This window comes from Tursiops truncatus, chromosome 1 (genome assembly GCF_011762595.2).
Source record: "Tursiops truncatus isolate mTurTru1 chromosome 1, mTurTru1.mat.Y, whole genome shotgun sequence".
NCBI classification, from domain to species: domain Eukaryota; kingdom Metazoa; phylum Chordata; class Mammalia; order Artiodactyla; family Delphinidae; genus Tursiops; species Tursiops truncatus.
Genome location: NC_047034.1, coordinates 23,041,750 through 23,058,740, shown reverse-complemented (window position 1 = coordinate 23,058,740; position 16,991 = coordinate 23,041,750). Strand labels below are relative to the sequence as shown.

At 35.6% G+C, this 16,991-nt stretch overlaps 1 protein-coding gene across 1 annotated transcript in view; it reads left to right on the top strand.

Annotated features, from left to right (window-relative positions):
• LIN9 (lin-9 DREAM MuvB core complex component) overlaps window positions 1–16,991 on the top strand; it is a 111,368-nt gene that overhangs the window by 64,277 nt on the left and 30,100 nt on the right. Inside the window, exons 8-11 of the mRNA XM_019920538.3 lie at window positions 2,583–2,716; window positions 4,318–4,437; window positions 5,285–5,386; window positions 9,204–9,284. Of these exons, the coding sequence (XP_019776097.1) occupies window positions 2,583–2,716; window positions 4,318–4,437; window positions 5,285–5,386; window positions 9,204–9,284 (437 nt within the window). The remainder of the gene's footprint in view (window positions 1–2,582; window positions 2,717–4,317; window positions 4,438–5,284; window positions 5,387–9,203; window positions 9,285–16,991) is intronic.

Sequence of the window (16,991 nt, the reverse complement as noted above, 5' to 3'; positions counted from 1 at the left end):
CTAGTAATTTTTGGTTGAAAACTAGATATTTTAGATAATATATTGTAGCAACTCTGTAATTTTTTTGAGAATTGTTTTTACTTTAGTAACTTCCTATGCAACCACTGATGTCTCTGCTCAGTTTTTTTTACTCTTTTATTTATTTTTAAGCTTGCTTCCTAGGGAATGTTCCTGTGTCTGCATAACTTAGTGGCCAACCAGTGACTTAGGCAGAGATTGTACTCAAACATCTTAATCCAGAAAGGCCTCAGACCGATCTCTGTGTGGACTTGGGAAACACATACAAAGTTGCTGTCCGTTTTCAGATCATCCTTAGCTTTTACTTTTTACCAGACTTTCTTAGGTCTTTCCCACCCAATCACATAGTTTTCCACTTAGGCAAGAATTTATGGAGAGTTTATTTCAGTCTTTTTATGGCTCTCTAGTTTCCAGGATCTCCCTGTTAAATTCCTAGCTATTCTGCCAGTCACCTAAGACAGGACTACCTCTTAGGCTTGCAGAGTTGTGGGGTTTTCTTATTCTTTCCTGATCGAGTTTGCCACTCTTAACTAGCACAGTCACAGGTTTTTACCCACTGGTCCACATCCTGTCTGCCCCTCTGGCAACAAACAACACTGTTTCCATGACCAACCATACACTAGAAAAACTCTTTTTACCAGCCAAGCTATTGGTGGTGGTAGAGTGTGAATAGCCTCTTGCAGAAAGGCCACTGAGTTCACTTGTCCTTAACTGAAGCTCTAGCAGTTTTTCAACAGTAATCATTTCTTAATTGTTTTCTGCATTTGGCCCATTTCTAGTACCCTGAAATGGTTGTCTTTGACAATCTTGTACAGGTTTATACAAGTCTTTTGCAGAGAAGAATCACCAACCTCTTCACACTGCCATAACTAGAGGTCCTTTTCTATATTTACGTTTGTTTATTCAACTTTATTACTCGTATCTTCTGTATACCTGTTTACTTTTCCTTTAATTGGTCTGTCAAAGACTGAGAATGATATTTTTTTTAACTTTTTATTTTTTATTGGAGTATAACTGATTAACGATTGTTGTGACAGTTTCAGGTGCACAGCAAAGCAACTCAGCCATACATGTATGCTGTATACATGTATCCATTCTCCCTCAGACTCCCCTCCCATCCAGGCTGCCACATAACATTGAGCAGAGTTCCCTGTGCTATACAGTGGGTCCTTGTTGCTTATCCATTTTAAATATAGCCATGTGTACATGTCAATCCCAAACTCCCTAACTATCCCTTCCCTCCACCCTTCCCCCCTGGTAAACATAAGAGAATGATATTTTAGTCTTCTACAATTGAGTTTTTATCAGTTGATCCTTTTAAACAGTTTTGCATTGAATATTTGTATTTTATTTAAATGATATCATTGGGACTTTCCTGGCGGTCCAGTGGTTAAGACTCCACATTTCCAATGCAGGGGCACAGGTTCGATCCCTGGTTGGGGAACTAAGATCCCACATGGCACACACTATGGCCAAAAAAAATTAAAAAATAAATACTATTTTTGTGTGTATAAAATGTGTCACTTTGCCTAGTTTAATGCCTTAAATGCTACTGCTCTTATATTTTTCACTCATGCTGGATGTTTGCTTGGATTTTCCTTATGTTACTTCAGACTGGATTTAAATAGTGACACAAGAATTCATCTGTGTGAGGGATCCCCAAGACCCCCCCCAGGTTTGGTTTGGTGATTCACTAGAAAGACTCAGAGTACTTGGCAAATAGTTGTACTCACGGCCATGGCTTATCTCAGAAAAGGATATAAAGCAAAATAAGCAAAGGGAAAAGTACATGGAGCCAAAGTCCAGAGGAAAACAGGTGCAAGCTTCCAAGAGTCCCTTCCCTGTAGTGTCACACAAGACTTGCATAATTCCTTCAGCAGCAAGTTGTAGCAGCACTTGTGAAATGTTGTCTACCAGGGAAACTCATTAGAAACTCAATACCCAAGGTTTTTACAGGGGGCCGGTTACGTAGGCACCTTCTGCCCAACACATACAAGAATTGGAAAGCAGGTAACCACATTGTTTGCACAGCCTAGGCACAGTAAACCACTCTTTCTTAGTATGCGAACAATGGGAACACTCCCAAAATTCAAGTACCCAGAAGTCAACATTATAGGCAACCCTTTCTAAGGTTAGCAGTCTGAAACCTAGTAAATCTTTTCTGCATAGCACCCTTGTCTTTCTTTTCTTTTTTTTTTTCAGTTGAACTACTAGTGTTTCATTCATGAGTATAATGACCAAATTTGTTGACTTTTTTTTTTTTTTGGCAATTCGAGGTTTAAAGCAATGATATGATGTTAAAGTATTTTCCCCTTAGTTTAGTAGATATATGATTTCATTCATATGTCAAATTAGGGATCACCATTTATAGTTTTGTTTTCTGTTTCAAAAAATTTTTTTGTTGTTCCTTTAAGCCTAAAATAAAGTACATGCTTTTTTTGAAACTTTAATAGACAACAGTACTATACTTTCTCCACTTTGAATTACATGCTTGGAGCAGTTTTGTATGTAACAGTTTTTTGTATCTCCTAAATATCATAATGCCTTTTTGTTTCTTTTTTCAGCACGATTACGTGGTGTTCATGATGGTCTGTTCACTGGACAGATAGATGCTGTGGATACTCTTAATGCTACTTATAGAGTAACTTTTGATAGGGCAGGGCTTGGAACTCATACTATCCCTGACTATGAAGTTCTTGTAAGTATTGTTTCATAATACATGTGTTTTATGCCTATTAAATATGTGTTGTAGAGTTTTCTTAGGGGTTGTATTTATGATAGAATCAGAATTTCACGTCACAGAGGAAGAGATCTTTAGGGGTTTCCAGCCCTGCTTACTAGACTCCTGGAGCAGAACTAAAGTCTTCCACATTTTCCAGAAGCTAGCATCTGTCTACCTAATTTAGTGTGACACAACTGATCACTCTTGACTAATCTTAGGGAATAAGCTACACAACACTTTCATTTCAGCTGTTGGTATAGTCCTCTTGCAAAATGACTTTAAAAGTATGTTAACATCTTGCACTTCAAAAAAAAAAAAATATATATATATATATATATATATATATATATTTTTTTTTTTTTGCGGTACACGGGCCTCTCACTGTTGTGGCCTCTCCCGCCGCGGAGCACAGGCTCCAGACACGCAGGCTCAGCGGCCATGGCTCACGGGCCCAGCCGCTCCGCAGCATGTGGGATCCTCCCGGACCGGGGCACGAACCCGTGTCCCCTGCATCGGCAGGCAGACTCTCAACCACTGCGCCACCAGGGAAGCCCCTAAAACATATATTTTTATATGTTCCTGTTTTATCCTCAGAGTATGCAGGGTGGTTGTTAATTACCCCCACTTTTTGCATGATGAAATTGAGACATAAGTATGTTAGATAATTTATTCAAGGCTTTCAAGCTGGATTCTTGCCCTATTGAGACTGGAATCCACATCGTTTGAACTTCTGATATAGTCCATTAAACTACTGGACCATTATTTCATGATCATGCTTGATTTAGCAATGTCATGGAAATTATATACCTTTCTAATAAGTTAAAATATAAAGGATAAATATAACTCTAATAGTTTTTTTAATGAGTAATGAACTTTTTATAACAAAACTGTTTGCCTCTAAGCATTATGGAAATTAAATTGTTCACATTTAGCCTCCCCTTTTTCCATTTCTTTGTTATAAACTTGATTTTTAAGGGTTGTGAACTTACAATTAAAAATCAAAATTACTTTATCTCCTTAGTGCAAAAATAGAAGAATCTTTTTTTTCTGATCTATACTTTTTAAAAAACTGTGACTCTCTGCTTATTGTAAGGGTTTCCTTATCAAATGTACTTTTAGAGAGGAGTAGGAGAGAAAGGAAATTTGGACTAAATGTAGAGCAAGGTATACCAGTTTAGTTTTTTTCATTAAAGGAGGAAATCTTTAAACCTCCCATTTCAAAAAAGAAAAATTACTTTTCTGTTTCATTAATGTAATTTCCTTTATGAGATCACCCAAACATTTCTTCCTGGCCAGATAAGAATTGCCTTTAATTACAGTGGGTAATATTCAGATAGTCTTTAACACAGAGACAACCAAGGGTGGCCATAGATCACTTTCCTTTCTTTCAATAGATCACTTTCTTCTGTTTTATGAATTCAACCTCTTAGTAACAGAGTAGTATCCATACTCTGACTTAAGTTCTAGCCCTTTGATCTTTGTAGGTTAATATATTTTATGATAAAATAGAACTGTTATAAAGCTAAAATGATTGGTAAAGTTCTTCAAGTTTTGGGGACTATTTTCTTTTCCCAAAGAGTAATGAGCCTCATGAGACGATGCCTATTGCTGCCTTTGGACAAAAACAGCGACCTTCTCGATTTTTTATGACTCCACCACGGTTACATTATACTCCTCCTCTCCAGTCACCAATTACGGTAAGTAATATTTTTTAGATGTCACCAGTAGTTTAAATGATTATTATGAATGTAAACTATGTTCTTATGAAATACACATCTATTACAATAACTTCAGGAGGTGCCCACATTATTTTGAGATATCAGATATTAAATAAAAAGTTAATAAAGTAAATAGTTGCTTCAACTCTGGAAATATTTTCCTTTTTGTAGAATTTTTAATAGAGTAGTAATTATAATAGAATTTGTTCTTTATTTAAGAATAAGATACTTCCTTCCTACTGTATAGCACAGAGAACTATATTCAATATCCTGTGATAAACCGTAATGGAAAAGAATATGAAAAAAAAGTATATATATGCATAACTGAATCACTTTGCTGTACAGCAGAAATTAGCACAACATTGTAAATCAACTATACTTCAATAAAATAAATTTTTTAAAAAAAAGGATACTCTGGGACCTCCCTGGTGGCACAGTGGTTAAGAATCCACCTGCCAATGCAGGGGACGCAGGTTCGTTCCCTGGTCCGGGAAGATCCCACACGCCACGGAGCACCTAAGCCCGTGCATCACAACTACTGAGCCTGCGCTCTAGAGCTGGCAAGCCACAACTACTGAGCGCACGTGCCACAACTACTGAAGCCCGTGCACCTAGGGCCTGTGCTCCGCAGCAAGAGAAGCCACCACAATGAGAAGCCTGCACACCACAACGAAGAGCAACCCCCGCTCGCCGCAACTAGAGAAGGCCTGCACGCAGCAACGAAGACCCAACACAGCCAAAAATAAATTAATTAATTAATTAGTTAAAAAATAGATACTTCCTTTTGAAAAGTCAATGGTTAAATAATTCCCTTTTATTCCCACAGGATAATGACCCCTTATTAGGACAGTCACCTTGGAGAAGTAAAATTTCTGGCTCTGACACAGAAACGTTAGGTGGTTTTCCAGTAGAGTTCCTTATCCAAGTGGTAAGAATTGCTCTGAATATTTTGTTTATTTGTTAAAAAAAACTCAATGACTTTTGTGTTATTAAAGTTGAAAATTTTTCTAGGACCAAATATTTTTATACTTTTAAAAATCATTATGTTAGTTTTAAGAACTCTGTTATTTTTCCAACAAGCTTGAAAATAAGTTATAATAGCAAAAAAAGACTTACAGATCTATTTTTGTTGGGCTTTTCTTGGGTTTGGTTCTTATTATTTTTCTGTGTTAAGGACTCTAACCTTCTAGTATATGCTCTGTGAAACTGAATGGTTAACTGTTCATAAATTGTATAAGTATAAAGGTTTTTATTTAGTAATCTCAGTGCATCCTGCCATTACCAGTCACCTCAGCAATTGTGATGTGTTGGCCAGCTCTCTGGTTAGGAGGAACTTTCTTTCTTTTCTGAGACTAGGAATAGCTTTTTATTTGCTAAGTACTTATTGATTAGGCACAAAGAAATCTAAGGCTAAATCGAAACAAGTATAGAATTATTATATAGAACAATTTTCTTGAATAGCCTGACTCTTAAGAATATAATGTGCTGTTGTTTTGAAAATTAGATTAAATAAATTATTTAGTTTGGTTTTTTATCAGTAATTTAATGTTTTATTTTCTTTTTATTTTCTTTTATTTAGTTTGAATCATAGTCTAATAATGTTTGATTTGTTTCTTTTCTTTTTGTTTGAAAAGAAAAACTACTTGGCTTGGGATAGAGTCTTTATAAATAAAAACGTTTATAGCGTAATCCATTAAAATCTTCACAGTGTTACCTTTTACAATTAATGTTATTTTGAGGAAAAGTCTTGTCATTTGTGTGTATGTGTATAGCATTTTTTATTCCTTACTTGTATGTTGTTAATTATCCTTGGAATACAGAATTACACCTTTTAACTTCCAAAGGTAGATAAGATACTTTTATATGAAAAGTTAAAAATATGAAAAGAGCCAAGGCTTATCATTTTCACACATAGGACACTTCTGTTGTAAAGAAATTCTTTCTTTTAAATAGTGGAAGTATAAACAGAACTAATATGTCATATATGGGCAAGTGTGTGTAGGGGGAGATGGGGGGAAGAACCAGGGGGTCAGGGAGTGGGAGAGAGGGGCTGGGGGAAGAGAGAGAGAGAGAGAGAGAGAGAGAGAGAGATCCATCGATACACCAGCAGAGGGAGTCAGAGGCTAAATACTAGTACGCTACTTCTAAAGTATTGATGTTTTTATTGATGCTTAGATGTTTGATTGCAGTGCTTAATTTTAACTTCAAAATCTATGTGTAAAAGCCTAGTTAAAACACTGCTTTCATTTTTTAAGCTATCTAGCTGATAAAAATAAAAGTCCTTTTATGTACTTGTCTTTTGTAATATGTAAAGTTTTATGAAACTCAGATTTGCTCTTGTTAATCTGTGAGATACGTTTTTGTCATTTTCTATTACTGTTTTCGTCTTTTTCTATTTTCTTTCTTATAACAAAATAAACATCATCATTTTTTTGCAAGTTTTATAATTCATAGTTTACAATGAATTTTCTTAGTGAGGAAACATTTTCTTTCCTGGGGTTAGGGATTTTGAGGAATCTAAAAGACTGATCCACTTCTTAGAGAGGACTCAGTTTTGAAAAGAATGAAAAGGAAACAGCGTGATTTTCTATCAAAAACAAGCAAGAAGGGACTTCCCTGGTGGCGCAGTGGTTAAGAGTCCGCCTGCCAATGCAGGGGACACGGGTTCGAGCCGTGATCCGGGAATATCCCACATGCCGCGGAGCAGCTAAGCCCGTGTGCCACAACTACTGAGCCTGTGGTCTAGAGCCCGTGAGCCACAACTACTGAGCCCGTGAGCCACAATTACTGAAGCCTGAGCACCTAGAGCCTGAGCTCCACAACAAAGAGAAGCTACCACAATGAGAAGCCCACACACTGCAACAATGAGTAGCCCGCTCACCACAGCTAGAGAAAGCCCGCGCACAGCAACGAAGACCCAAGGCAGCCAAAAATTAATTAATTAATTAATTTTTAAAAAAAGAAGAAACACAGAACTGAAAATGGGAGAGAGACTGTTGCCTTCATCCCATCTTTTATTGCTTCTAACTCTGAAGAATCATACAAATTTCCATAAAACCCCAACAACTAGAGACAGGGCACCAGTCCAGAGCTCTGGAGATACTAATGAGGGTCTGTGTGAATAAGTATGTAACATATCTCACCAGGCTCTCCCTCTGCCTATATCAACTTAGGTCAAGTTTTTAGATTTTTTTTAATTATCAAAAGTTTAATGCATATAAAATCAGACAGGGGACTTCCCTGGTGGCACAGTGGTTAAGAATCCACCTGTCAATGCAGGGTTCACGGGCTCAAGCCCTGGTCCAGGAAGATCCCACATGCCACAGAGCAGCTAAGCCTGTGCACCACAACTACTGAGCCTGTGCTCTAGAGCCCGTGAGCCACATCTGCTGAGCCCACGTGCCACAACTACTGAAGCCCGTGCACCTAGAGCCCGTGCTCCACAACTAGAGAAGCCACCGCAATGAGAAGCCTGTGCACCGCAACGAAGAGCAACCCTCACTCGCCACAGCTAGAGAAAGCCCGTGTGTAACAACAAAGACCCAACACAGAAATAAATAAAATTAATTAATTAATTAATTAGAAAAGAAAAAAGCAGACAGTTGTATAATGCATCTCTAGGTACCCATTATCTAGCTATAACAGTTATCAACAACTCCTGGCCAGTTCAGTTTCAGCTATACTCTCACCCACATTCTCTGTTTTGAGAAATCAGACGTCATATCATTTATCTGTAAATATTTCGTTATATACCTTTAAGTGGTAAGGGCCCTTTTTTTTTTAAGAGACATAACTATATTATCATTATTACATCTAAAAAGTTAACAAAAAAGTCTTAATATCGTCACATATCCAGTCAGCATTCCAGTTGTCTCTTAAATGTTGACTGTACTTTTTCCCCATTAACTTATTTGTTGAAGAAACTAGATTATTTGTCCATAGAGTCTCCCACAGTCTGGATTTTGCTGACTGAATCCTTGTGATAACATCCAACATATTCTTTTGTCTTTTATATTTCATGTAAATTGCTCATTGAATATAAAGGTTTGATTTGATTTGGGTTTTTTATTTGATTGGTGTACTTGTTTTTATGTGACTACTTTTATGTGTGGTTTTGTGTTCTAATAGGATACCCATATTATTTTATCTCTTTTTTTATATAATGTTGGCTGGTACTAATTATCACTGCGTAGGTCAATTCATTCATTAGGATTGCAAAATGGTGCTATTCTTGTTCTTTGTTTAGTAGCTGAAATAGTTATATAAGGAAAAACTTCCCATAATCTATTATTTGGTTACCTAATGGCATATAGTTTGTACAGTATAGGCAGGATAAATGCTTGACTCTTTGTCTTTGTTTTCCAGTTTATGAGTATGGTCACTAGTATTCTCCAACAATGGTTAATTTTGTTTAAGTATCAGTCTGAACTCATGGATTTTAATGTATTTGTACTTCAGTTAACTGTAATTATTATTATGATTGGTCCACACCTTGTTCCATATTGGACCAGTGAAAGCTTATTCAGATTGACTCCTTAATCGTTTTGACATATCCTGGTTACAGTGGATTTTAAAATATCTTCTTCTCAGCCAGTCTGACTTATAAAATAGTGTCTGTGCTATATTTATATTGAAACACTAAAATCTGCTAAAATATCTTGGTGAAAACTTAGAAATTTGACATCTACATGATATACTTAAGTGCCTGTGTTTATTCCAAAACATCTCTTCTTCATTGTCTGTAGACCAGATTATCAAAAATTCTCATGATTAAAAAGGAACATATCAAGAAATTAAGGGAAATGAACACAGAAGCAGAAAAACTGGTAAGGATATTTTTTTTTCTTTCTTTCTTTGTCTCATTTTAAAATGGTGGGCAGCTTCTATATCTAAAGATTTTAAAATATTTTGTGGAAGAAAACCTTGAGATAAATGTTATTTTAAAATCCTGATTTGCTCTCGCTATCTCTTGTTATACTGAACATACGCTAAGTAAATTAGCAATGCAATACAGTTCATTACCCCAGACCTCCTTATGCCATTGAATAGGATTAATGGATATATATTAGGTTCTTTGACAGTTTGCGTGAGTGTAGAATTCCTAGCATTGGTGCCTCTGACTAAGGAAGTCATATTAGCAGAAGTTATTAAAAGTGATTCAGAATAAATAAATCAGGAAATACATAGGCTGGTATCTTCAGGTTATCTTGATGAAGCTTATATCCTATTTTATTAATCTAATGAGTACAAAAATATGAATCAATTTTATGCATAGGAGAGAATTATCAGAGTTTCTTAAAATGTAGGAAATACTAAGGAAGTTTTTTAATTGTATTGAAAGTCATAACTTGCTTGTGGATTTATAGGATGGTGAATAGATTTTATCTCAAGTACCATCTCCAATTGATTGAAAATGGTTGCAAGGATGTATGAAAGTAAGAGAGTGCTCAGTGATTGGGCTTGGGGGCCAAGGGCTGTAGCTAATTACCAATGTCTCATGAATGCAGGAATAGGGAGTTGTCGTTACATTAGTCATCTCTTGTATGGAATGGTGTGAGGGGTAGGTGTGGGTAAATAGCTGGACAAGTAGTTACCTAACTGAATGAGGAACAATCCTTTTAGGAGTATGGAATTTTTTAATCTGAACATGACTTTGAATTATCTAATTTGAACCCATCATTTTTATGGAATTGAAAACTGAAGACCAAAGATATCAAGGGATTTTGGACTAAGATTGTGCTGCTATTTAGTAGTACAGGTACCAGAACAGGCTTCTTAGTTCCAGTTTAACTCATTTAGGCATGATATAAAATTAGTATTGTCAGATACACAGGCTATCAAAGATTGAAAAAAAATAGCCGTAACATATTGCCATTATATATCCTAAATGTAAAAATATTATGTGTTTGCTTCTTTCCTACTGGACTCTAATTCTTATCTTGGTTTCCATCAGTTCTACTTCTACCCTTTATTCTATGCCTTTTCAATGCTCCCCCACTACATTTCCTCTGAACATTTTGTCATATCTTCCACCTTGATGCATAATCAAATTATTTAACTTTCATATCACTAGCTAGGACTTTTCCCTGTATCTAGGTTTCACACCTTAAAATACTGGACTTGCCTTAGCCTAGTTAGCGTTACGTACTTTTTAAAAAAGGCCTGTTTTGATGTTGGTTTGACTTCTTGGTATGTGGGATCTCTGTAGAAATCTAACTGGCTTGATAGGCTGTATAATTTATTTATGATTAGAAATAATTACCATTATAAAAATTGAAATACTGTAAAACTATTTAGTTTAATATATGATATAAATATGTTTTTATGCTTAGCATATGGATTTCTTCTTCTATGCATATACTTTCATATGTTTTGTTTTTTGAAGTACAGTTGATTTACAGTTTTGTCTTAGTTTCAGGTATACAGCATATTGATTTAGTATTTTTGTCAGATTGTATTCCGTTATAGGTTATTACAAGATACTGGGCATAATTCCCAGTGCTATACAGTGTATTCTTGTTGCTTATCTACTTTTTATATGATAATTTGTATCTGTTAATCCCATGTCCCTAATTTATCCCTTCCTGCTTTCCTCTCCCCTTTGGTAACCCCTAGTTTGTTTTCTATATCTGTGAGTCTATTTCTGTTTTGCATACACATTCATTTGTATTGCATTTTAGATTCCACATGTAAGTGATATTATACAGTATTTGTCTTCCTCTGTCTGACTTATTGCACTAAGCATAACATTCTCTAGGTCCATCCATGTTTCTGCAAATGGCTTTTTTTCATTGTTTTTTATGACCAACTAATACTCCATTTGTGGAGTATTTACATGCCCACCAATTTACATGCCCACCAACAGTGTATGAGGGTTCCCTTTTCTCCACATCCTCTCCAACATTTGTCTTTTGTAGACTTTTTGATGATAACTATTCTGACCGGTGTGATGTGATACCTCATTGTGGTTTTGATTTGCATTTCTGTAATAATTAGTGATGTTGAGCATCTTTTCACGTGCCTGTTAGCCAACTGCATGTCTTCTTTGGGAAAATGTCTATTCAGATCCTATGCCCACTTTTGGATTGAATTGTGTGCTTGGTTTTTTTTGATACTGAGTTGTATGAGCTGTTCATATATTTTGGATATGAACCCCTTGTCAGCCGCATCATTTGCCAATATTTTCTTCCATTCCATAGTTCGTCTTTTTCTTTTGTCAGTGGTTTCTTTTGCTATGCAAATCTTTAAGTTTAATTAGGCCCCATTTGTTTATTTTTGCTCTTATTTCTTTCACCTTAGGAGGCTGATCTAAGAAAATATTGCTACAATTTCTGTCAAAGAGTGCTCTGCCTCTGTTCTCTTCTAGGAGTGTTATGGTTTTGGGGCTTACATTTAAACTGTTTTGAGGGTTTGTTTTGTTTTGTTTTGTTTTGTTTTTGTGTATATGGTGTGAAAGGGAATGTTCTACTCTTACTGTTTTACATGTGGCTGTCCATTTTCCTAGCACCACTTGTTGAAGACTCTGTCTTTTCTCCATTGTATAGGCTTACCTCTTTTGTCGTAGATTAATTTATCGCAGGTGCTTGGGTTTATTTCTGGACTGTATTCTGTTCCATTGATCTATGTGTCTATTTTTGTGCCAATACCATGCAGTTCTGCTTACTATAGTTTAGTATAGTGTGACATCTGGGAGGGTTATACATCCAGCTTTGTTCCTTTTTCTCAGGATTGCTCTGGCAATTAAGGGTCTTTTGTGACTTCATATAAATTTTAGGATAATTTGTTCTAGTTCTGTGAAAAATGTCCTGGGTATTTTGATAGGGATTGCATTAAATCTGTAGATTGATTTGGCTAATATGTCCATTTTAATAATGTTAATTCTTCCAACCCAGTAGCACGGAATATTTTTCCATTTCTTCGAATCATCTTCCTCAATGTTTTATAGTTTTCAGAGTGTAGGTCTTTCACCTCCTTGGTGAAGTTTATTCCTAGAGTTTGTTTGTTTGTTTTTGGTGCAATTTTAAACAGGATTGTTTTTTACTTTCTGATATTTCATTATTAGTATATAGAACCGCAGCATATTTCTGTATATTAGTCTTGTATCCCGCAGCCTTTCTGAATTCATCTATTAGTTCTAATAGTTTTTGGGCCTAGACTTTAGGGTTCTCTATAGAGTATCATGTCATCTGCAGATAATGACAGTTTTAGCTCTTCACTTGCAATTTGTGTACCTTTTATTTCTTTTTGTTTTTGATTGCTGCGTCTAGGACTTCCAGTACTATTTCCTGAATTTAGTGGGAAGGCTTTCAGCATTTCACTTTTGAGTATTATGTTGGCTGTGGGTTTGTCATATATGTTGAGATTTGTTCCCTCTATACCCACTTTGATGAACATTTTTATCATGAATGGATGTTGAATTTCTCAAATGCATTTTCTGCGTCTGTTGAGATAATCATGTGATTTTCATTTTTTGTTTGTTTAAGTGGTATGTCACATTGGCTAATTTGCGTATGTTGAACCATCCTTGTGACCCTGGGATAAATCCAACTTGATCATGGTGTATGATCCATTTTATGCATCATTGGATTAGGTTTGCTTATATTTTGTTGAGGATTTTTGCATCTCTATTAAACAAAGATATTGGCCTGTAATTCTCCTTTTTTGTAGAGTCTTTGTGTGATTTTGGTATCAGGGTAATGGTGGGGCCTCATAAAGTGAATTTGGGAGCGTTCCCCCCTCTTCAGATTTTTGGAATAGTTTGAGAAGGATAGGTATAAGTTCTTCTTTACATGTTTGGTTGTCTGGTCCTGGACTTTTGTTTGCTGGGAGTATTTTAATTGTAGATTCAATTTCACTCCTAGTGATTAGTCTTCAAATTATCTGTTTCTTCTTGACTCAGTCTTGGCAAGCTGTATCTTTCTAGAAATTTGTCTATGTCATCTAGGTTATCCAGTTTGTTGGCATATAACTATTCATAGTATTCTCTGTCATTTTGTTTGTTTGTTTCTCTGTAGTATTGTGTTTATTTGGGTCCTCTCTCTTTTCTTCTTAGTGAGAGCCTGGCTAAAGTTTATCAATTTTATTTGTCTTTATAAATAACCACGTCTTGGTTTCATTGATCTTCTCTGTTGATTTTTTGGTCTCTATTTTATTTATTCTCTCTGATCTTTTTTATTTCCTTCCTTCTGCTGACTTTGGACTTTGTTTTTCTAATTCTTTTAGGTGGTATGTTAGGTTGTTTATTTGAGATTTTTCTTATTCTTGAGGAAGGCCTGTATCACTATGAACTTCTCTCTTAGAACTATTTTTGCTGTATCCCATAGATTTTGGAAAACTGTGTTTTCATCTTCATTTGTCCTGAGGTATTTTCTAATTTCCCTTTTGATTTCATCATTGACCCTTTTTTTTTTTTAGTAGCATATTGTTTAGTCTCAGTGTGTTTGTTCTTTCCTGATTTTCTTTCTGTAGTTCATTTATAGTTTCATACTGTTGTGCTTGGGAGAAATGCTTGATATAATTTCTATCCTCTTACATTTCTTGAGACTTGTTTTGTGACCTAGTACGTGATCTATCCTGGAGAACGTTCCTTGTGCCCTTGAAAAGAATGTATATGTATTCTGCTATTATTGGATGTTATTTCCTGTAGCTATCAACTAAGTCCAACTGGTCTAATGTGTCAGTTAAGACTACTGTTTGCCTGTTGATTTTCTGTCTGGATTATCTGTCCATCGATGTAAATGGGGTGTTAAAGTCCCCTACTGTTATTATATTTTTGTCAATTTCTCCCTTTATGTCTGTTAATATTTGCTTTATATATTTAGGTGCGCCTATATTAGGTGCATGTATGTTCACAAATGTTATATCCTGTCTTGTTTTGATCCCTTTATCATTATATAATGCCCTTTGCTACCTTTTGTTATAACCTTTGAAAGTCTATTTTGTCTGATATGAGTATTGCTACCCCTGCTTTCTTGTCATTTTTGTTTGCATGAAATATTTTTTTATCCACTCACTTTCAGTCTGTATGTGTCTTTTACCCTGAAGTGAGTTTATTAGGCAGTTTATTGAAGGGTTTTGTTTTTTTAATCCAGTCAGCCACGCTGTCTTTTGGAGAGTTTAGTCCATTGGCATTTAAAGTAATTATTGATAAGTATGTACTCATTGCCATTTTAATCCTTGTTTTCCAGTTGTTTTTGTAGTTGTTCTTCATTCATTTCTTCTTTTTGTTTCTCCTGTACTGGTTTGATGATTTTCTTTTTTAGTATGCTTGAGTTCCTTTCTTTTTGGTTTTTGTGTATCTACTGTAGGTTTTTGATTTGTAGTTACAATGGGGTTCATATATGTTGACCTATAATTATGTCTACTTGCTTTAAACTGATAAACATTTAAGTTCAAACACATTCTGAAAATTTCTACAGTTTTCACTCCCCTCCTTCATATATATATATATATAATATATATCATATATATAATATATAAATACATATATATATATATATATATATTTTTTTTTTTTTTCCCCCACACACACACACTGCACGGGTTGTGGGATCTTAGTACCCTGACCAGGGATCAAACCTGGGGCCCTGGCAGTGAGAGCACTGAGTCCTAACCACTGGACCACCAGGGAATTCCCCTTCATATGTTGTTTTTTGATGTCATATTTTACATTCATGCTTATCCCTTTACTGTTTATTGTAGTTATAGTTGCTTTTATAATTTCTTTTTTTTTAATCTAGATACTGTCTTATTTAAGTGATCTTCAATCCTTACTATTTGCCTTTTCTATTGGGATTTCCCCTTTTCTATAGACTGTTAACTTCTTTTCCATTTAGAGAAGACCCTCCAACATTTCTTTTAGGCTAGGTTTAGTAATGGTGAATTCTTTTAGTTTTTGCTTGTCTGAGAAGTTCTTTATCTCTCCTTCTATTCTAAATGACAATCTTGCTGGGTAGAGTATCCTAGGTTGCAGATTTTTCCCTGTTAGGACTTTGAATATATCATGCCACTCCCTTCTGGCCTGCAGAATTTCTGCAGAGAAATCAGTTGATAGGCTTTTAGACATTCCCTTATATATGACTCTGTTTTTCTCTTGCTGCCTTTAGAATTTTCTATTTATCTTTAACTTTTGCCATTTTAATTATGACATGTTTTGGTGTGGGTCTGTTTGGATTCACCTCGTTTGGGGCCCTATGTGCTTCCTGTACCTGGATATCTGTTTACTTCTTTAGATTTGGGAAATTTCCAGCCGTAATTTCTTTAAATACAGTTTCTCTCTATCTTCTCCTTCTGAAAACCCCATAATGTGAATGTTGGCACATTTTATATTATCCCAAAGATCTCACATGTTGCTTTTGTTTTTTTTGTTGTTTGTTTTTTGGTTTGTTTATTTTCATTTGTCTTTCTGTCTGCTGTTCTGATTGGGTGATTTCCATTATTCTGTCTTCCAGATCTCTTATGTGTTCTTCTGTCATTTAGTCTGCTATTCATTGCTTCTAGAGTGCTTTTATCTCAGGAATTGAATGACCTATTTTTGATTGGGTCTTATTTATAGTTTCTAGTTCCTTGTTAAAATGATCTGTGCTTATAGATCATTTCTCTTAATTCAGTTAGCATTTTTGTTACCAAATTTTTTTTTTTTTGGCCACACCACGCAAACTAAGATCCCATTCTTGCAGGATCTTAGTTCCCTTACCAGGGATCGAACCTGGGCCCCTGGCAGTGAGAACGCCAAGTCCTAACCACTGGACCGCCAGGGAATTCCCATATTACCAAATTGTTTAGTTCATTGTCTGATAGACTGATTATCTCTGTTTCATTATTTTTTTTCAGGGGTTTTCTCTTGCTTTTTCAATTGAGAGTAGTTCCTTTGCCTTTTCATTTTACTTTCTCTGTCTCTGTGAATTTGGGTGAAACAGTTATCTATTGTGGTCTTGAAGGGGTGTTTTTATATGGGAGTGTCCCTTTGTAGACTGCATGTGCCCAGTGTCTTTGGTTTGAAGGCTAAATTTTATGTGGATGACAGCCACATCTTTCCTGAGGGTGTACTGGCCACTGTCACCTTGATAGGAAGTGTGACTGCTGTTGGAGGAGCTAAAGCCTGCGCAGAGTGCGAGGCAGAACTTCCTCCCTGCTCAGTGGCCATTGCCACCCTGACAGGTCAGAGTCTGTTTCCGAGTTGCTTTGAAAATTATTTTCTAACAAAATGAAATTATATCATTATATATTAACTTATCTCAGTCTCTTAAAATTTCTGTATTATACCATAATTTAAATAATCTATTAATTGATATTTAAGTTATTTCCATGATTATACTAAAATACTGCTACAGTAAATGTCCTTGTCTGTATAGTTTTGTGCATTTGTTTGTGTCTATCTGTAAGATAAATTCATGGAGTCAGATCTACCCTCCTCCAGTCCCTCCCATCAGGAAACTTGCACAAGCCTCTTAGATAGCCTCATCCACCAGAGGGCAGAGAGCAGAAGCAAGAACTACAGTCCTGCAGCCTGTGGAACAAAAACCACATTCACA